The sequence below is a fragment of the Salvia miltiorrhiza genome, chromosome 4 (genome assembly GCF_028751815.1).
Source record: "Salvia miltiorrhiza cultivar Shanhuang (shh) chromosome 4, IMPLAD_Smil_shh, whole genome shotgun sequence".
In the NCBI taxonomy this organism is placed as follows: domain Eukaryota; kingdom Viridiplantae; phylum Streptophyta; class Magnoliopsida; order Lamiales; family Lamiaceae; genus Salvia; species Salvia miltiorrhiza.
In genome coordinates, this window is record NC_080390.1 from 51638408 (window position 1) to 51658221 (window position 19814).

Consider the following 19814-nt stretch of genomic DNA (forward strand, 5'->3'; position numbering starts at 1 on the left):
AACTCATCAGTACGCCACCAAAACAAGGGAGTCCGAGTAGAAGAGGAAGAATTCCACGAGATAATGAAAAAGGCCCAGTACCATGGCTAGATCAATATAACGCCACTAACCATACAACAAAAACGTAGAATAGAATAACTATTTCTACGAGGAAACCCACCTGTCTTCGATAGGATAGGAGATCCAACAAAGGCTGAGATTTGGGTACAAGCTAGTGAGCGCATCTTCAATTTCTTGCGCTGCACAGATCTGGAACGTCTTACTTGAGTATCCTTTCAGCTGACTTATGGTGGGAAGCAAGGAGGAAGACAATGACAATTGAGTAGTTGGAAAATTTAACGTGGGAATAGTTTAAGACTGTAATATATGACAAGTATACACCCAAAAGCTATCGCAAAAAGAAAGAAATGGAATTTTACAATCCGAAGCAAGGAAGAACAACAATTACTCCATACGGCATGATGTTCTGCGATACGTCAAGATATGCGCTAGAGCAAGTAGACACATATGGAAAGATGGTTAAAAGAATTCTGTGTCGGACTGAGGCACGAGATTAGAATGGCTTGGGCAAGCCATGGTGGATTGTCTTACGTGGAGTCGCTTAGCAAAGCGTTATGCATTGAGGCAGCAATGCTGGGAGAGAGACCAGCAACTGCGCGTACGTCTGCACCTCCACAAACTCGGGCTCAAAACTTTTGAGAAAGAAAAAGAGAATGGGATATAGTAACCCTGGCCAAGATAAGGAAAGGGCCATGGCAGGGGCAGACGTCACAGGAACGTGGCTATGACACCTCAAAACAGATGTGGGATAACAAGTATGGGATTCCACCCTGCCCAAAGTGGAACAAGAACCATGGGAAACTCTCCAGTACTGGTAATGAAGGTTGTTGCATAGTAACTGGAATGAACATTATACAAATCGTTACCCGAATAAGCAACAAAGGGCGGGTCTCAGGCTAAACTCGCCTGTTCAGAATCTGCATTTGAGCAATCCAAGCTTTGCCCAACCATACCAAGAGCAGTAACCACACCAGCGATAGCAACAACAACAATAATAGCACATGTGTGCTTGAATTTAGAGCTAAGCATAAAAATTATTCAAGTTGGAGTGAACAACTCGTATGTTATACCGATGGGAGACGTGGACATAATTCTAGGAAGGAACTGGCTGGCTGAGAATTACGCCACCATCCTATGTAATGAAAGACGGATATCATTCCGATCTCCAGGAAGGGAACCGTCACATTTCCACGGAATTAGTATGGGGAGAAGAAAGATGATCATCTCCGCCCTACAAGCAACGAAAATGATGAAGAAGGGACACCCAGCCTACCTCGTGTATTTACACGGAGAACTTGGAGCTGAGAAGGGCATAGAAGATGTAGCAATTGTACGGGAATTTTCAGATGTATTTCCAGAGATTCTGTCAGGGCCACCACCGGACAGACCAATTGAGTTTACCATTGATTTGGAGCCCCCGGTAGCTCCCACTTCAAAGGCACCGTACCGGATGGCTCCTAAAGAGTTGGAAGAACTCAAGATACAACTGCAAGAACTTTTGGAACTTGGATTCATTAGGCCAAGTGTATCACCTTGGGGTGCACCCGTACTTTTCGTGAATAAAATGGATGGCACATTGCGAATGTGCATAGACTATAGAGAACTGAACAAAGTGACACTTAAGAACAAATATCCTTTACCAAGGATAGATGACCTTTTCGACCAGCTCAAGGGAGCAAGCGTGTTCTCGAAGATTGATTTGCGGTCTGGTTATCACCAGCTAAAGATTCGACCAGAAGATGTACCTAAGACGGCGTTTCGAACTAGGTATGACCACTACGAATTTGTAGTTGTGCCATTCGGGCTAACCAACGCGCTAGCCGTGTTCATGGACCTCATGAATCGGGTGTTCCATCCGTACTTAGACAAATTTGTTTTGGTATTCATAGATGACATCCTGATCTACTCGAAAAAAAAAAGAGAAAGACCATGAGGAACATTTGAAAATTATCCTAGAAACGTTGAGGACGGAGCGCCTTTATGCCAAATTTAGCAAGTGCGAGTTTTGGCTCAGCGAAGTCACGTTTTTAGGACATATTGTGTCATCAGAAGGGATTAAAGTGGACCCTGAGAAAGTGCAAGCGGTGCGCGAATGGAAATCGCCTACTAACCCTAATGAGATAAGAAGTTTCTTGGAACTAGCAAGTTGCTATCAGAGATTCATAGAAGGATTTTCCAAAATAGCAAGACCAATGACCCTATTACTCAGGAAGGGAATTAAATTTCTTTGGACAAGAGTCTGTGAAAAAAAAAAAAAAAAAAAAAAAAAAGATTTCAAGAAGCTCAAGGAGAAGTTAACCATAGCTGTTCCAGTAGCTAACAAAGAATATATGATTTATACAGACGTGTCCAAGGAGAGTACTTAGTTGCATGTTAACGCAAGAAGGAAGAGTGGCAACATACGCATCACGATAGCATTAACCACATGAATTGAACTAGCCAACTCATAAACTAGAATTAACTGCGGTAAAGACCATAAAAGTTTGAAATACTTTTTCGAGATATTTTTTTTAGCAAGAAGACCTTAATATGAGACAGTAAAGATGGCTCGAACTAGCGCAGGACCGCGACTGTAGTATTAACTACCACCCAGGCAAAGCTAACAAGGTAGACGACTCCTTGAGTCGTAAGACTCAACTTAAGTTGGGATCTCCCCTCACTCAGAAAGAGGAACCCATGAAAGATTTTAGTAGAATGAATTTAGAAGTGGTTCAACCACTAGAATCTGTAGAAGGGATTATTGCCACGATGGTAATAATACCCAACTTTATAGGAAAGCTGATAATGCGAAAAAAAAAAAAAAAAATGGGAATGAGACCTTGGAGAAAATATGTTTAGCAATAAGATCAGGAGACGTATCATGAGACGTGGATAATGCGTGGATGTTGATCAAAGATTGTGTGTGTTCACACGATGAACAATTCAGAGATGAGATAATGAGCGAAGCTCATGACACGCCATATACTGGCCACCCGGGAAGTATAAAATGTACAAAGACTTGAAAGAAGAATTCCGATGGAAAGATATAGCTACACTTGTTGAGAGATGCCTAGCATGCCAACGAGTGAAGGCCTTGCACCATAGACCATATGAAAAATTTCAACCATTGGAGATTTATAATGGAAGTTAGAGCACTTTGCAACAGATGTCGTAACTAGTTTACGAAGTCGAAAAGAGGGAGTGCTGCCATCTTTGCAACAGATGTCGTGACTAGTTTACGAAGTCGAAAAGAGGGAGTGCTGCCATCTGGGTAATAGTGGAGCGACTTGCGAAATGAGCTCGTTTTATATTAATACCGATCACATACGGATCAGACAAGTTAGGTCAATTATATGTTTGAGAAATTGTGCATTCCACGATATGCTCGTGTCAATCACTTTGGACTGAGATTCGAAGTTTACATCCAGATTATGTATGAACTTATAGAAGAAATTAGGCACAAGGTTAAATTTCAGTACCACCTTTTGCCCACAAACATATAGATGGTTGAGAGAATAATTCAGACTCTCGAAGACACGTTAAAAGTAGTACAAGGCAAAGGTGGAAGTGATGAACAGTGATGTCGTTGATTGAGTTTGCCTACAATAATAGTTATCAGGCAACAATCAATATGGCGCCTTATGAGGCAATGCATGGAAGAAAATATAGATCACCACTCTACTGAGATAAAGTAGGTGTAAGGAGAATTTTAGGATCAGACACGATGAATGAGGTGATTGAGATAGTCTGACAGAAATCAAGATGAGAGAGTACCCAGAACCTTTTTGCAATGATATGCAAATTTCGGGACGAAATTTTTGTTAAGAGGGGTAGTATGTAGTAGCCGCTATTTTATTTTATGATTAAGAGCAATAAATGCAATATTTATTTTTACATCTTTCAGTTGATTTAATCCAGTGATTAATATTCAGTTAATTTAGCTCAGAGTTCTGAATTAGATGTCATTACCTGAGATGACCACGATTGAATTATTGAGTAGTCAGTGATTTATTTCAGAATGATAATTGACTTAGCGAAGTCAAGTTATTATTTTATTTGTAATAGAAATATCATTTCTATGTATTTAACTTTATCACTTGAGTCGTGGATTTATTTCAGCTTGTGAAGTGAATTAAATCTACGAATTTAATTTAAATTTATTCTACGAGTCACGATGTTAATAGATGAGAAGTCAGCGATCAAAATATGAGAATTTTTAGAGTATTATGTATTTTTTTTTAGCAAGACCCGAGATTAATAACAGATATAGATTTACCAACAGAGAAGATTTATTTCATTCAATCACATCACTTTGCAACCTATCACCTTTTACAATCTTTTGCTACTTTAAGAAAAAAAGGAAAAGCTACTTTATCAAAAGAAAAGAAGGAAAAGAGAGAGTAGGAAGAAAAAAAAACGTGTGTGCAAAAGGGCTGCTACAGCAGCAACATTCCCCTCTGCAGCCCCCAATTCACGCAAGGCAGCCACTTTACGCCTCCACCCATCTATATCAGCCAACAACCCTTTGTTTCTCCCTTAGACACCAGAAAATTGAGGGAAAGAGATAGAGCTTGCAAAGCTTCTACCGGAACTTCGAAGAGGTAAGCCGGTCTTAAGTTTTCACCATCCTGTTCTTGATTCCTCCTGCATATGATAAAGGAACCATCTTTATTTCAGTTCTTCTCCTGCTGAAATCAACAAACAGCCTCAAACATATAACATTTTACAAGGTAAACACTAGGCTCAGCTCATTCAATCCATTCGTTTTTCATCCAACAAGCATGATCGATTAAATGATACTAAGCATACAACGAGTATATATTTTCATAAGGAGACTTAGCAAACTCATATGATCGTTAGGCAGAAATCAATATGTATATGTATATGTATTCTTTTCATAAGATACATGCGTGAGAACTTTTTCGATGCAGTCCCAAAGCCACACGCCATTAATCTATTGTATAATCGGTAAATAGGAACCAAGAGAATCAGTTAACCGAACTAGAAAGAAAGAACCATAGCTTACTACTTTTGCATTTATACCAAGAGATGGGGACCAACCTTCGTCGATGAGAACTTCGGAATCAGTCGGAGGCTGACTGCCTGTTCGTTGAGACAAAGGAGCTCCGACGACAACACAGTACGGCGGAGGAGACCCCGGCCACAGTGGCAGAGCTCTGCTGCTCGCCAGACGAGATCGGGAAAGAACCCGGTGACGACGGGAATTTGCGGAGACCTTTGGGCGAAGGGCGGCGTCAACTTTGACCAAAGTTACAGAGGCGACTTGCCTGAACCAAGAAGAAGGGACAGAATGAGGTTGAGCCCGGTTCTTGAGCAGAGGACAGATTTCAGCGGCGCGGCGATCTCTGGCCAAGGCGGACGCGACGGCGTCGAACAAGGGCGGAGACCCGCGATTCGGACGGAGAAACCGGGGCTCGACTTTCCTCCCCAATTGTGTGTCTTCGTTGAGACCGAGAAAGCGAGGAGATTTTGGCCCTGATTTGAGTTCCACTTGATGTTACTAGAGGAAAGAGGGCAGAGCCGTTGAAGGCGGCGGCGTCGCCGGAATTTCAGAGCAGCGGCGGAGACGGTTTCACTCAATAGAGAGGAAACTAAGGTCGACCGCGAATCTGTGCGTGAGGAAGATCGAGATAGGGGAATAGAGGCATCAACCTCGCCGGGGCCGTTCGCGGCGGAGCTGCGGAGGCGGCGGACGTCCAGACAAACGGAGGCTCAGCGTGGTGATCAGCGGCGGCGGCGCTGGACCCCTCGCCGAAAACAGATCGAGAGAGAGAGATGTTCCGATTTTGAGGAAAGAAAAAAAAGAGTTGTGTTGACTGTTGAGCCGATTTGGGAGAAGAAACGACCGCCGCTCATCGAAAGTTCAGGGAGGCGGCGGTGATTTCCGATTTGGGAGAGCAGGGGCTCGCGCCGGCGACGAGAAGGCGCCGGAGCCGGCTGGAGGCTGAGAACGAGAGAGAGAAAAGAGAGAGGGAGCCGATTTTGAGACTATAGGGAGAGAGATCGATTTTGAGGGAGATGAGAGTTGGGCTCTTGGGCTTTAGTTTAATGGGCCTTTGTTATTTATTTAATTTGGGCTTTTCCCTTTTAATTGTAATTGGGCCGAAAATTGGGCTTTGATTTATTTTACTTTGGGCCGAATTATATAACTCTCTGGGCCGATTCTTTTATTTAAAACCCAACTGCATTTTTGTATGAATTGGGCTCCTGTTTTGTTTAATTTTGGGCTCCTATAGTAATTGTTTTTGGGCCGAATTATTTTAAAAGGATGGGCTTTAATTATTCTATAAGAATTGGGCTGAGATATTATTATTAATAGACTTCTATTTCCAAATTCCATATGTATATTGTTGGGCCGGTTATTGTTTCATTTGGGCCGATTTTAATAGAGTAGAATGGGTTGAACGATTATTTCAGTTGGACCTTATTTATTTAATTGCAGTTCGGCCTTGCATACTTGATTTAAACTTAGCCCAATTGTTAATTATTTATTTATTGGGCCAAGATTTATTTAATTACTTGAGCCGATTAATATTTTCAATTGGGCCTCTCATGTTAATTATTCAAGCCCATTTTTACTTAATTAATTATTAGGCTGCCTTATGTTGAGCCTTTTAATTATTTAATCTTATAACATTACTTATTCCTATTTATTAAGCCGATTAATTATGAGGTTATAAAGCGAATAAGCTGAAGTATTTATTTATTTTCTTTTAACTACGAGGAGCGGGGTTTATTTAATTGACGGATTAGAACACCTCGAAGAGAACGGATTAATTTTTGTTAATTATCCGGCTTCATGATACGAGACTTAGCTTTTGTTTAAATCCGATAATCTGGATTAACAATAGAGAATTCCCTGATTATTATCTCAGAATAATAGTTCATGCATACGAGATTCATGCATAGTTAAATTACGCATTCTCATTTAATTGAGAATTTTTCCTCGATTTAAAGTCTTACGTTATTTTCTCGGATTAAAGGTCGAGAGCAAGAATAAGAGCTCGTCAAGGAGTCATTAATCTGTAGTAAAGCTTTGCTATCAGGTGGGCATTACTTTCATATATATCAAATGAGTTTAAATGTTACGTTTAAGCAAGTTATTTCATGACTAAATTAATTGAAGTTATTTCAAATATTGTCTTGCCATAAAATGTTTAAATTTTAGTATGATATCTATCTGATGTGGCTTTGCCAGTTATGTAATCGAATTCGGGTCTTGAGCAGTTGATAGCTATCCTGCCAGGGCTAGTGTACACCAGTGACCGTGAGTCATCTAGCGGGTTGGCCGGTCAAGTGACCGTGAGAGGTGGCCACCTCTCCGGCACACAGTTCCAGATATGATAGATTACAAGAGAACTTAGTCTGCAGACGAACTTTAAGAATCACAAATGAATTTAGTAAGCTTGGGCCTTTTTAGCGAAAAACTCCCTTGTTGTACTGTTTATGATGGCATGACAATTTACAGTTTTGAAGCATGTATTTTTATACTTAGGCATACGTGCCCACTGAGTACTTTTGTACTCAAGCCCTGCATATATTTCTAAATGTGCAGGTTGAGCAGTTGCCGATGGTGATGAAGTGACGAGCGGGTTTCTTTTGTCTTATTATGTATTAATGAACTCTAGGGATACATGTCTTCATACATGTATTCAGAACCTTATTCCGCTGCGTACTCAGAAGTTTTATGTTATTTTGGCTAAGTCGGAGTTATCCGAACTTACTAGTTATTTGAGTCTATATGACTAAACCTCCGTTATATTATAAATATCCCTTTTGTTAACAATAATGAAATGCGATCCTTCCTTGTTTGATTATCCCCCTTTCTACCCCGCTTCTAATCTCCCTCCATTAGTCACGGGTTCCCCGGCTTAATTATCCATAATTAGGTCCGGTCGTGACAGTAAGGTTCCGATGAGATGATATTCATATATAAGACATGGTCTTAAATTTTGTCTATCAATTTATAAAAATTACACTCCTGAAAATTAGTAATTTTTTTATATATAATTAACAAAAAAATACGATGTGTCAATTCTTCATCATATATTATGTCAAATAGACCTAAATCTTTTTCTTATTATTTTTTAAAATCGTCAAGCTTACATCAACTTTTTATGAAATTTCATCAAATAATGTATAAAAAGACAATCTATTTTAACTCTCAATAAGAACTATAACTAGCCAAAAGGCTTGATCTATACTAGCAATTTATTTTGATAAATTAAAATTAAAATTTTAAATAATTTATAGAAAATTTATTTATATGTTGTAATAAAAAAAATGTACAATAATAATTACAACATAAAGTGGCTCCCCGTCGAATTTCGACGGGTTACACACTAGTTGTAATTTAAACGGACATTACGAAATATAAAAATACAAGAAGCAGAGCATAAGACATCTCCTTGATCCAATCTGGTGCATCACATAAGCAGAAGAGAGATGGCTATTCCAACAGTAGATATTTCTCCTTTCTTGAAAAACGGCGACGACCATGGCAAGGAAAAGGCCAAAGACGTGATCAAAGAGGCGTGCTCCGACTACGGCTTCTTCCAGATCACAAACCACGGCGTACCCCTCCACCTCATCGACCAAGCCATCCAACTCTCTAGAACCTTCTTCGCCCTCTCCGACCAAGAGAAGCTCAAATACAGCCCCGCATCGGCCGCGCCTCTCCCCGCCGGTTACAGCAAGCAGCCCGCCCATTCGCCCGATAAAAACGAGTACCTCTTGATGTTCCAGCCCCAATCCGGCTTCAACGTCTTGCCTCCTCATTTCAGGTTACCTCCAACGCCAATCCGAGAAGCTCAATTAATACACATTGCGCTTAATTTGATTGATGCCGCAGGGATGTTGCGGAGGAGCTGTTCCTGCAACTCAGGCAGATCGGACAGCTTATAGAGCAAATCGTGAACGATTGCCTGGGTTTGCCGGCCGATTTCCTCAAGGAATACAATCGCGACCGGAGCTGGGATTTCATGGTGGCACTGCGCTACTTTCCGGCGTCGGAGGATGGAAACAACGGCCTGCTCGAGCACGAAGATGGAAATGTCGTCACTTTCGTGATCCAGGATGAAGTGGGAGGGCTGGAAGTGAAGAAAGATGGGGACTGGATCCCGGTTGTTCCTGCTCAGGGCAACATCGTCGTCAACTTAGGCGACGTCGTTCAGGTAAATCAATCGTGTGTTTTTTTTTTCTTTTTTTCTTTTTTTTAAAAATAAAGAAATAAATTATGTGTTGGTGTATACATATACATAGGTGTTGAGCAACAAGAAGTTCAAGAGTGCTACACACAGAGTTGTGCGAGTTGGAGAGAGGCGGCGGCACTCGATTGCGTTTTTCTACACGATCGAGGGGGATAAGTGGGTGGCGCCGCTGCCGCAGTTCACGGCGGAGATCGGGGAGGCGGCCAAGTACAGGGGATTCGCGTACAAGGAGTATCAGGCGATGAGGATGAGGAACAAGACTCATCCGCCTGCCAGGCCTCAAGATGCCATCACCATCTCTCACTACGCCATTTCTCAATAATTACTTGCTTTGTCTCTTGTGTGTTGGGTATGCTATCATTGTTTGTTACTACAATGGATATACTTATCTTATCTTTTCTCCTATTTTGATTGGGAATGATCAGTTAAAAACAAATCTAGTGAGTGTTTGTGATGTTTGTTAATTTGTTTGTTCAAATTTATGTGACCTACTTAAGTTGACATTCAGAAATTTAAAATACATATTCAGCCGTCCTACCTACAGTTACAAGATTCGTTAGCGTTTTGTCCAAAATTTATTTAGTCAATACTCCATCCGTCCACCAATTAAAGACCTATATGAAAAAACACGGGTTTTAAGAAAAAAGTGTATTTTTATTAGTTGAGTGGAGAAAGGATCTCACTTTTTAAGAAAAAGGGTATTTTTATTAGTTGAGTGGAGAAATGGTTCCACTTTTTTGTAAAGAATCTTTGACTTTTTTGATTAAATAATGAATAAAAACTTACCGAAAATAGGTAGGCCTTGTTTTTGTGGACGGACTAAAAAGGCAAGTAGGCCTTGAATTGGTGGACGGAGGGAGTATATATTTGTTAGAATAAATTAATTATCCATACCAACAATTTATATTTATTTTGACAAAATTGGATCTTCCTCCCAATGTCCTCAGGGAATAGAATCAAGAGAGGAGGTTGGGATATAGAGCCATGAAGACGGGAATGTGGCAAGTCACTACTAAAAAAAATACACATATGATAACAATACATGCATGATAACAAACATTTTGAAAATATATATATATATATATATATTTTAATCATGTTACATCTCGTGTTTCGCTTTCCATAATCAATTATGTCCATTGTGACATCGTGTTTAATTTTATTTGTTTATATCTATAATTTATCTCCTTTGATTCTCTATTTAAATGTTTGATATTTTTAATTATGAACAACCATCCCTATTTTTTCATTCGTTCAACTCAAAAAGAAAATTTGATTTATTTATTATCAATTCTCATTCTCACAAAAAAAAAAATAGCATTTTCAATATAACGTATGTATATAGCTTCAAAATATCCCCATATATTATTTAGTTCTATATACTCTCTAAAAACATCTTATTATAAGAAATAATATTATCTATTCTTTATTCTGTTTCTTTAAAATGCTTGTGGAGACTTTAATTAGTTTTAGGGTTAATTGTAGTTTATGGCCCGAACTTTGGAGTCATTTGTAAATATGGCCCGAACTTTAAAAATATAAAAAAAATAGCCTAAACTTTAAAATCATTTACAAAAATGATCTGAACTTTGAAAAATACAAAAAAATAGCCTGAACTTTGAAATCATTTGTAAAAATAGCCCGAACTTTGGAGTCATTTGTAAAAATGACATTAATTTTAAAAAATACAAAAAAATGGCATGAACTTTGAAGTCATTTGTAAAAACGGCACGAACTTTATTAATACAAAAAATAACTCATTTTTTATCAAATGTATAAAAAATGGCATGAACTTACACTTTCGGAATCGAATTATGACAATGTGGAAAATCCGACATTGACATGAAAATTATAAATTTACTTGGAATATTTATAATAAAGTATGATAATTAATTCTCTTATCATAATAATTCGTACAAATAAGTTTTCTCTCATAAAATATTATTGACAACACGGATTTTTTAAACTTCGAGTACATAAAATTCATATTACGCACAGACAGAGAATTTTCACATACTTTTCAGGTCATTTTAGATTTTGTATTTATGAAAGATCGAGCCATTTTAGATTTTTTAAAATTCGGGTCATTTTTACAAATCTTCCTAATTCAAATTATTTTTTGTATTTTTTTTAAGTTCAGAACATTTTTACAAATTTTCAAAATTCAAATTATTTTTGTATTTTTTCTAAAATTCGTGTTATTTTTACAAATGACTTCAAAGTTCATGTCATTTTTTGGATTTTTTTAAAGTTCATGTCATTTTTACAAATGACTTTAAAGTTCAGGCCATTTTTACAAATGATTACAAAGTTTATGCCATTTTAAAGTTCGGGTCATTTTTACAAATGAATTCAAAGTTCACGCTATTTTTCTGTATTTTTTAAAGTTCGAGCCATATTTACAAATGACTCAAAAGTTCGGGCCATAAACTGCAATTAACCCTTATTTTTAAAAGAATTGAAGCCCGACTCGATTGTGAAGCTTGGATAATTTTAATAGATTATAGGTGCAAGCTTTTCTACGGCATATAATCTAATATGAGCTATATATGTTCATTATATTTATTAGAGAACATTATGCCGCATACATACGGAATGAGATACACTTTCAGTGTACCACACGTTATGTCTCACTGTATCCCACTTTCAATTTTGTTTAATTTCTAATATATTTTTTCTTCAATTTCAATTTTGTATGCTTTAGTTTAATTTTGTGATTATCAACTAAAGTTTATTCCATCAATTTAGGGTATATAATTATTTTTGTATCACTTAATTTCACTTTCATTAGTTAATAGTAATAGGTTGATAAATTCAAAGTCATGGTATGTACTTAAAAAAAATTAATTTCTTTAAATAAAAATTAAATATAATTCATAGTATAATAATAAATTTTATTTTTATAAAAAAATATTTTAAAAATAATAAATATATGCATGGGACACAACGATACACATAAAATTGAGCACCATTCGTGTTTATCACTGTGTTGAACAGTTTTGTTTTTGTTTTATACATTTATTTTATAATTCTAATAACTTAAGACTTATATTGTCATTAATTATAAAAATTAAAGGTCATTTTATTCTTTCATTCATTTAATGAAGCTCATTGAGTAAAAATGGGAATATGTAGAGGGTTAAAATAAGAAACTTTCATCAACACAAAAAAACGTTTAAGGTACTGATATAATAATATATGTTCGCCAAATTTAAAGAAACATTTTATTCTTTTGTGGGATATGACACCTATATAATAATATATGTTCGCCAAATTAAACAATTAAGTCAAGATGGCCGAGTGGTCTAAGGCGCCAGTTTCAGGTACTGGTCCGAAAGGGCGTGGGTTCAAATCCCACTCTTGACAATTTAAATTTTAAAATTTTTGAAGTTAATTTACTAATTGATCTAAAATAAAATTAATGTATTTATTTATTTTCTCTCTTGAAAATGCTCTTCACAATTTAAATTTTAAAATTTTGACGCTTCAATTTTTTTTTAAGTTTTTGAAGTTAATTTACTAATTGATCTAAAATGAAATTAATGTACTGATTTATTTTCTTTTAAAATTTTGAAGTTAATTTACTATTTGATATAAAATAAAATTAATGTACATATTTATTTTCTATCTTGAAAAAGAATACTGAAATAACAAAAATAAAAACTATCCATTAAAATAAAAATCTTAAAAATTAACTACACTTACCATTTCACAACTAAAACTATTCATAGTTGTGAATTCTAACTTTAAAACTCAAATTTACAGCCAATTTATTTATAGTTGTGAATACTAGCTTTAAAAGTCGAATTCACAATCAAAACTATTATTAGTTGTGAATTATAACTTTAAAACTTGAATTCATAAAAGACTATTCCAAGTCGTGAATTCTAATTTTAAAACTCGAATTCACAACCAAAACTTTAAAACTCGAATTCACAACCATAACTATTTTGAATTGTGAATTATAACTTTAAAAACTCAAATTCACAACCAAAAATATTTCAAGTCGTGCATTCTAGTTTTAAAACTCGAATTTACAACCAAGACTATTCATAGTTATGAATTATAGTTTTAAGACGAATTCACAATCAACCTATTCGAGTTGTGAATTCAAAAATATTAACAATACAAAAATTATAAAACTCTCAATTTAAACAAAAATAATTTCACAGCTAACTTATGCTTTTGCTGAAATTACCAACACACTCATGATTTTTACAAATATCACAATCAATCTATATTCGAGTTGTGAATTTTAGTTTTAAAACTTGAATTCACAACTAATTAAGACAACTAATTGTGAATTCAAGCTTCAAAACTTGAATTCACAACCAACACTAGTGATTTAGTTGTGAATTCATCAAACTGGCCTGGTTGAAAATTCAAGGACATTAGTCATACAAACTCGTCTCCACAACAATTTGACACACACAATCTCAAATATTTAATTAAATCCACAACAATTTCCCTACAAATCGAGCAACACTTCCACCATAGTCTTCTTCGTCACCACATCATCATCTCTATTCTCCATGATCAATATCCGATTCTCATCAATGCAGATTTGCCCATTAAAAAAAGACTATTTTTTCGACAATGGGGGCAACAAATAGTTGGAAAATCATGATCATGGTGGATCCGAACGTCGTGGTAAAGAACGCGGTGCAATGACGGGGCACACCTTCCGCCTAAGAGATAACAGAGAGAGAGAAGGGGAGTGTATTGAAAAATTAATGGTAGGGGCAAAATTGTCTTCTTATCAAAAAATGGTTAATTTTTAAGTTTATTTTAGTAGATATTTTTTATTTTAGTTTTATATTAACTCTAAAATATATTTTAAACTTTTAAATTTTAAATTTTTTGAAGTTAATGTACAAATTGATATAAAATGAAATTAATGTTCTGATCTCTTGAAAAAGAAAATTAATTTCAAATCTAATTAAAATGCAGACATATCAATAAACCACATATTTTAAAGCTCGGATATATAGTTTTCCATCATGTGTTTTTATATATTACTCAATTATAATATCAAAATTAATAGTCCAATATCGGAAAAAAAAAAAAAAATCTTCAATAGTAGCCATTCAAGAATCAGCTCATAATACAAACAAGGAGTATATACGAATGTAGTCAGCTAGAGTCCTAGACCCAAAATAGTTGTAATTTATAACTGAAAGTCTAAAACCATTCACTAATTTTCCGTTTCAAAAAAAACCCATTGAATCTATACTATACTAATAGAAAAAGAGCATAAGGCATCATAAAGCACAATTTGTTATTTTATCTCTATTATATATTTTATTTTAAGGTTATTTTATATATTATGTATTTATAAAAATATATTAATGCATTATATATTACACTTAATCTATGTGATATATATCTATAGCTATTGATAAGGCTTATACATAAATATATTCATTCGATAAATTATCTAATAAAAGTAATGAATATCTATTCTATAATAATAGATTATCAAATAAAATAACGTACGTTCATTCTGCTAGTAATTAAAAAAGTATGAAAATAATAATTTGGTTATACAAATGAGAATTTATAAATTGATCCCCAAATTTAAGAATACATGTATGTTTGAAGATGATGAACGAAACTAACATCTAGTGGATCCAGTGTGTTAAGATCTTTGGTTCTTAGAAAAGAAACGCAAAACAATATAGAAAAGCAGCCTATAAACAACAGCCCAGCCCGCCATCCAATACAGCTTCTGCCACTTCAAATTGTTGCCGATATCAATCCCCAGCGATTTCAAGATGGTATCGCCGGAAATCCCGCCGAACTTATCGGAGGTCCGGTATTCGTTCATGATGAGTCCCTCGTAGGGGTAAGTCATGGTGGAGACGTAGTGCATCCACTTCCAGTATCCCGGGATGTCCTTGCTGTCCAGGAAGTAGCCGCAGAAGAGGAAGAAGAGCGCCGTGAAGGCGATCACGGCCGCGTATCCCAGGATGTAGTTGGGCACCACGGAGCTCACGAACACCACGAAGGAGTTGGTGGAGAGCAGCGACATGTAGAGCACGAGGAGGAAGTAGGCGAACTGGCCTTGGAGCTGGAGCGGGAACCACACGATGGCGGCGTAGACGGCGGCCTGCAGGGCCAGGAAGGGGAGGTAGGTGATGAGCCCCGCCAGGGTGTAGGAGGAGGCGCGGTACGCGTTGTGGGAGGTCTCCCGCACGAAGATGAAGCGCTCCTGGATGAAGGCCGGGACGGCGTCGTTGGAGGAGAAGAAGAAGAGGCAGACGGTGAAGATGAAGAAGCTGAGGCGGTTGGTGATCCCCTGCGGGTCGTCCTTCGGTTTCAAGAACATGGTGCCCATCATGATCCCCATCACCGTCAGGACCACCAGCCGGGAGAGGAACAGCTCCGGCGTGCGCCGGATGCTGGTGAAGTTGCGCCGCATCAGTATCCACATCTCCGGGATGAACGAGTTCGCGAACTTGGGGCCGAGGTAGTAGCCCCCGCCGCCCTCGCCGTGGATGCTGCTGTGAGTTATGTAGTCGTCTTCGTTCACGGTGTAGTCGCTGCTGTGCGGCGTTGGTGTGCCGCGCACGATGTCGCTCGAGCTCGTGTAGTATCCGCCGGGAGATGCGCTGCTCCATCAATATTAATTACCAAATCTTGCAAGTATTTGATTTGAAGTTACGCATCAAAAAGATTTAATTACCTGGCTCGATTTCTATCTGTATAATTTCTTGTGGGTGTATAGATCATTGATTGGCTAGTACTCCATGATCTGGACGTATTATTCCATGGGCTTCTCACACTGTGGTCAAAACTATCTTTAGTTCCTGTCTGCAAAGGAAGGCGTTTGTTAGTCCTTTTTCCGTGACCCTCAAGGGGCGGCGGCGCGTGGTCCTCGGCCAGTGGCGGCGGCTTAACTCCGGTGAGAGCGAACTCCGCCATGGCCTCGACTCCAAAGGCAGATTGGTCATACTCCTGCACCACATCGATGAAGTACTCGATGGCGTTTTCGCCCTTGGGCAGCTGACGGCTCATGCGGTGGAGATGGAGCGCCACATCTTTAGGCGGGCCCTGGTACACCAGCTGGCCTCGAGCCAGGATGATCATGTGGTCCAACAACAGCTGAATCCGCGACGACGGCTGGTGAATCGTGAGAATCACGGTGCTTCCCGATCGAGCTATGTCCAGCACCTTCTCGATCACGCTGTGCGCGCTCGTCGAGTCCAGCCCCGAAGTCGGCTCGTCCAGGAACAGCAGGGACGGTCCGTGGATGATGTCCACTCCGATCGACACGCGCCGTCGCTCCCCGCCGGAGACCCCCCTCGTCCCTTCGTCGCCGATGTAGGTATTCCTCGAAGACTGCACACCACAGATTAATCAAATTATTGATCCATTCCGATTAATTAATTAAAATTAGAATTGATGATTAATATAATGAGTATTACGGATAAACCGAGCTGTTGGATCAAATTCTCGACGCGCTGCCTCTTGTCGTCTCTGGAAATGGAGCCGAGGCGGAAATCGGCGGCGAACATGAGCGTCTCGTAAACGGTGAGCATGGGAAAGAGGCGATCTTCCTGCATGATGTAAGCGGAGGTGCGCTTGATCAAGCTAGGGCTGACGTCGGCGCCGTCCAAGGACACCCTCCCCATCAAGCTCCCGCTGGCGATTCTGCCGGCGAGAGCGTCGAGGAAGGTGGACTTGCCGGCGCCGCTGGGGCCCATGACGGCGGTGATGCAGCCTTTTGGGGCGTAGCCAGTGATGTGGTGCAGCAAATCGACCTCCTTCTTCTGCCACCGGCCGTTGAGATCCTTGGCCTTCTTGATGACCGTGTAGGTGAGGGCGGAGAACTCGAGGCCCCCCGTGAGCTTCACCGGCTTCCCGATGTCGATCACCATGTCGGGACGACGGCCGTCTCCGTTCTTCATCGGGAATGAATGCAGATTTTATCCCATGCAGCGGGAGTATAAAAGGAAGGGGAGGAGGTATTTCCTAAGCAACCTCTTGCTGCATTGTGATGTTGTCGTCCATAACTGCTTTATTGCTTGGATTTATGCTGCTTGTCATTGCCGAAACTGCTCTTCCTTTCCTCGCCATCTCAAATATTAAAGCATTGCTGCTACCTGACAGATTATGCATCATTGTTTCAATCGAGAAGCAGCTCCCTTTATTCCAATTTTATCGTCATCAATTAGTGTGTGATAACTCACACTTAAAGCATATTGTTGGGACTTCCGATGTATTCTTTATTCACAATCTTCACTATAATTTATTCCAACCACATACGCCTCTGCTTCTATAATTGTTTCATTATTATTTCTATTTTTAATGTAGGAGGCTGAAGAGGATCTTGAAATGGATAATGAGGAATGCATATATAAACTACTTAACGTTTATGTAACTTATAATTTTTAAATGCAATGTGAGGCAGATATATAGTTGCTTTAACAAAGTCTTTGATCTGACATGTTTCAGAAACTATGAACCTTGTAGAATCACTTTGCTATTTTTTCAAGAGAATATCAAGTCATGTGAGTAACATTTGGTGTCTCTCGGACTTGATATTCTTTCTTTAGGTCGTGGGAATTTTACTTATTTCTATAATAATTTCGCCAAAAGGTATAGTTTCTTGAGTCTGAGATAGGTGGTACAAATTTGATTTTAACACCATACATTATATCTATCTGAGAGTCGCATAAGCTCGACCTTATTTATATTGTTTTAGATCGTCAACGTAACTATGGCATCATGTAACCCTATGATTGGTGGATTTAGTTGCTGTCTAATGACAATGTGATAATGTTTGGGGTCCTATAAAACCCTGGCGTGCACACTTTATGTACAAGAGACAAATTAATATACCCAAAAAAATGAGTTAATAGAAAATATTATCTACGAGGATAAAAATATGAAGAAAAAAAAAATAGTCTTTTAATGTTAAGATGACTTCCTTATCCTTACTAACACATTTTCATTCAATTTTTTTTTTCCGAAATTATCAAACACTGCAAAAAAAGTTTCTATTAGTGACATGACTCATGAGGCTTGATAGCTAATATTCGTGTCTTTAAAATTAATTAATGGCGTTTGAAAGTGTAACTATTAGTGATTAACTACATTATCAAATATCACTAATTTTAATGATACACATAATAGCTATCAAGCCTCATGTCACTAGTGAAATTTTTATTGTAATGAGAAAATAGTAAAAAAGAATTACAAATAAACAAAACCTAGATTTGCCACAAATTTCTTTCATATTTTATTTGATGTGTTTCAACTCCATAAATTCTACAAATTTTCTCCATATTTTATCTTATGTATTTTATTGTTTTCATATGTAGTAATTCTCCACATCCTAACAATGTACTATAGATCTAGATGCGTTTCGTATATCTTTATATATGTAATGGTTGAATTAATAATGTTCTTTTAGTTCATAGCAATTGTTAGTGTGTGTTAACGTGTGTGTTATGCTTACATTTGGTCCAATATTATCGTTTTGTGTTGCGCTTTCTTCACGGTTATTTTTGCAGGAAACACTTATGCAGGGGGAGATTTAATGGAGATTTATTTCTCGAAGAAAGGCAAAAAGGGGGAGTTTATTGGAGTTAATTTTTAACTCCATAAAACTTTCCTAAATTAATAGGATTTAGTATTATTGTGTTTTGCCTTCTTCACGTTTTTTTGTAGGGTTTAAAAAAGCTGGAGTCAAAAGATTGTTGAAGACCCCTACAAAGTAGGAAACTTGGAGATAAAGAAGAGAAAAGAGGTAGTGGGTTGTTCCTACAAATAGGGAGACTTGGTCTAACCCTAACCACCTCAACGTCCACTCCATCTAAACCTAGCTACCACGTTCTGGGACTTGGGGAGCAAGTTGAAGACATCTATAAAAGCTGAGAAAGAGTCCTCATAAGTGGTGCAGCTTTAGAGAGAAAGAGTTTGTCTGTGTACGAGTGTTGTTTTACATGTTCAGTTGACATATCGTGTAACACTCGTTGTTTTGTAAGGTTTCAGAGTCTAGCTCTTGAACCGAGTTTTGTTATTTAGTGAGAGAGTGTCTTTTGTTCAATACCTAGTCTTTGTAAAGGCATTGAACGTGAGTGTAAGTCATTCTCACATTTAGTGATGTTTTGCCACATGGCTTTTTACATCCTTGTGTCTTCTATTTCAATTGATCAAGAACAGTGCATCCGCAAAAGATGCATGGGACGTGCTTCAACGACATTGTGAAGGAGATACAGGCATCAAAGAATCATGACTTCGCATCCTCACCACCAAGTTCGAAAACATTAAGATGAGGGAAGATGAGGATATCAAGGAATACACGAAAAGGATTCTAAATATTGCAAATGAGTGCCAAGAGCTCGGTGATCCGATTAGCAACCGATTGCTAGTCTCCAAGGTGCTTCGTAGCTTACCACGAACTCTTTCTTCTTATGAAACACACCTCTTTCTTCCAAATTCATTTTATATGTCCTGAGCGTGTTCCTAAGATCCACGAACTTGAGAGCAGCAACATTTTGAGATGTCTTTATTGTTGTAACCTTCATTTCAAAACGA

General features: G+C 38.0%; 2 protein-coding genes, 1 long non-coding RNA gene and 1 other non-coding gene across 4 annotated transcripts; 3 read left to right on the forward strand and 1 right to left on the reverse strand.

Annotated features, from left to right (window-relative positions):
- The first annotated feature begins 4442 nt into the window (after positions 1 to 4442).
- On the forward strand, positions 4443 to 6255 carry LOC131020411 (uncharacterized). The gene is made up of 3 exons (XR_009100686.1): positions 4443 to 4640; positions 4717 to 4769; positions 5016 to 6255. It is a non-coding gene; the product is annotated as an uncharacterized LOC131020411 (long non-coding RNA).
- A 2148-nt stretch (positions 6256 to 8403) lies between these two features.
- On the forward strand, positions 8404 to 9733 carry LOC131020412 (protein DMR6-LIKE OXYGENASE 2-like). Its single transcript, XM_057949188.1, has 3 exons — positions 8404 to 8843; positions 8912 to 9233; positions 9322 to 9733. Exons 1-3 carry the CDS (start codon positions 8506 to 8508, stop codon positions 9589 to 9591), a joined length of 930 nt encoding a protein of 309 aa, XP_057805171.1. The 5' UTR covers positions 8404 to 8505; the 3' UTR covers positions 9592 to 9733.
- A 2822-nt stretch (positions 9734 to 12555) lies between these two features.
- TRNAL-CAG (transfer RNA leucine (anticodon CAG)) lies at positions 12556 to 12635 on the forward strand. The gene has a single exon. It is a non-coding gene; the product is annotated as a tRNA-Leu (tRNA).
- A 2209-nt stretch (positions 12636 to 14844) lies between these two features.
- On the reverse strand, positions 14845 to 17450 carry LOC131020413 (ABC transporter G family member STR2-like). Its single transcript, XM_057949189.1, has 3 exons — positions 16697 to 17450; positions 15955 to 16610; positions 14845 to 15880 (listed from the first exon to the last, which is right to left on the reverse strand). The coding sequence occupies exons 1-3, from the start codon at positions 17177 to 17179 to the stop codon at positions 14908 to 14910; spliced, it is 2112 nt and encodes a 703-aa protein (XP_057805172.1). The 5' UTR covers positions 17180 to 17450; the 3' UTR covers positions 14845 to 14907.
- Between the last annotated feature and the right edge of the window lie 2364 nt (positions 17451 to 19814).

What these genes read in the sequence shown, in the direction of transcription:
- LOC131020413 (XM_057949189.1), bottom strand. Translation starts at nt 17,179, where the DNA reads ATGAAGAACGGAGACGGCCGTCGTCCCGACATGGTGATCGACATCGGG. An exon ending in TCCAACAGCTCGGTTTATCC is followed by an intron (nt 16,611 to 16,696) that starts GTAATACTCATT and finishes TGTGGTGTGCAG; the next exon opens with TCTTCGAGGAATACCTACAT. An exon ending in ACAGATAGAAATCGAGCCAG is followed by an intron (nt 15,881 to 15,954) that starts GTAATTAAATCT and finishes TTGATGGAGCAG; the next exon opens with CGCATCTCCCGGCGGATACT.
- LOC131020412 (XM_057949188.1), top strand. Translation starts at nt 8,506, where the DNA reads ATGGCTATTCCAACAGTAGATATTTCTCCTTTCTTGAAAAACGGCGAC. An exon ending in GTCTTGCCTCCTCATTTCAG is followed by an intron (nt 8,844 to 8,911) that starts GTTACCTCCAAC and finishes TTGATGCCGCAG; the next exon opens with GGATGTTGCGGAGGAGCTGT. An exon ending in ACTTAGGCGACGTCGTTCAG is followed by an intron (nt 9,234 to 9,321) that starts GTAAATCAATCG and finishes ACATATACATAG; the next exon opens with GTGTTGAGCAACAAGAAGTT.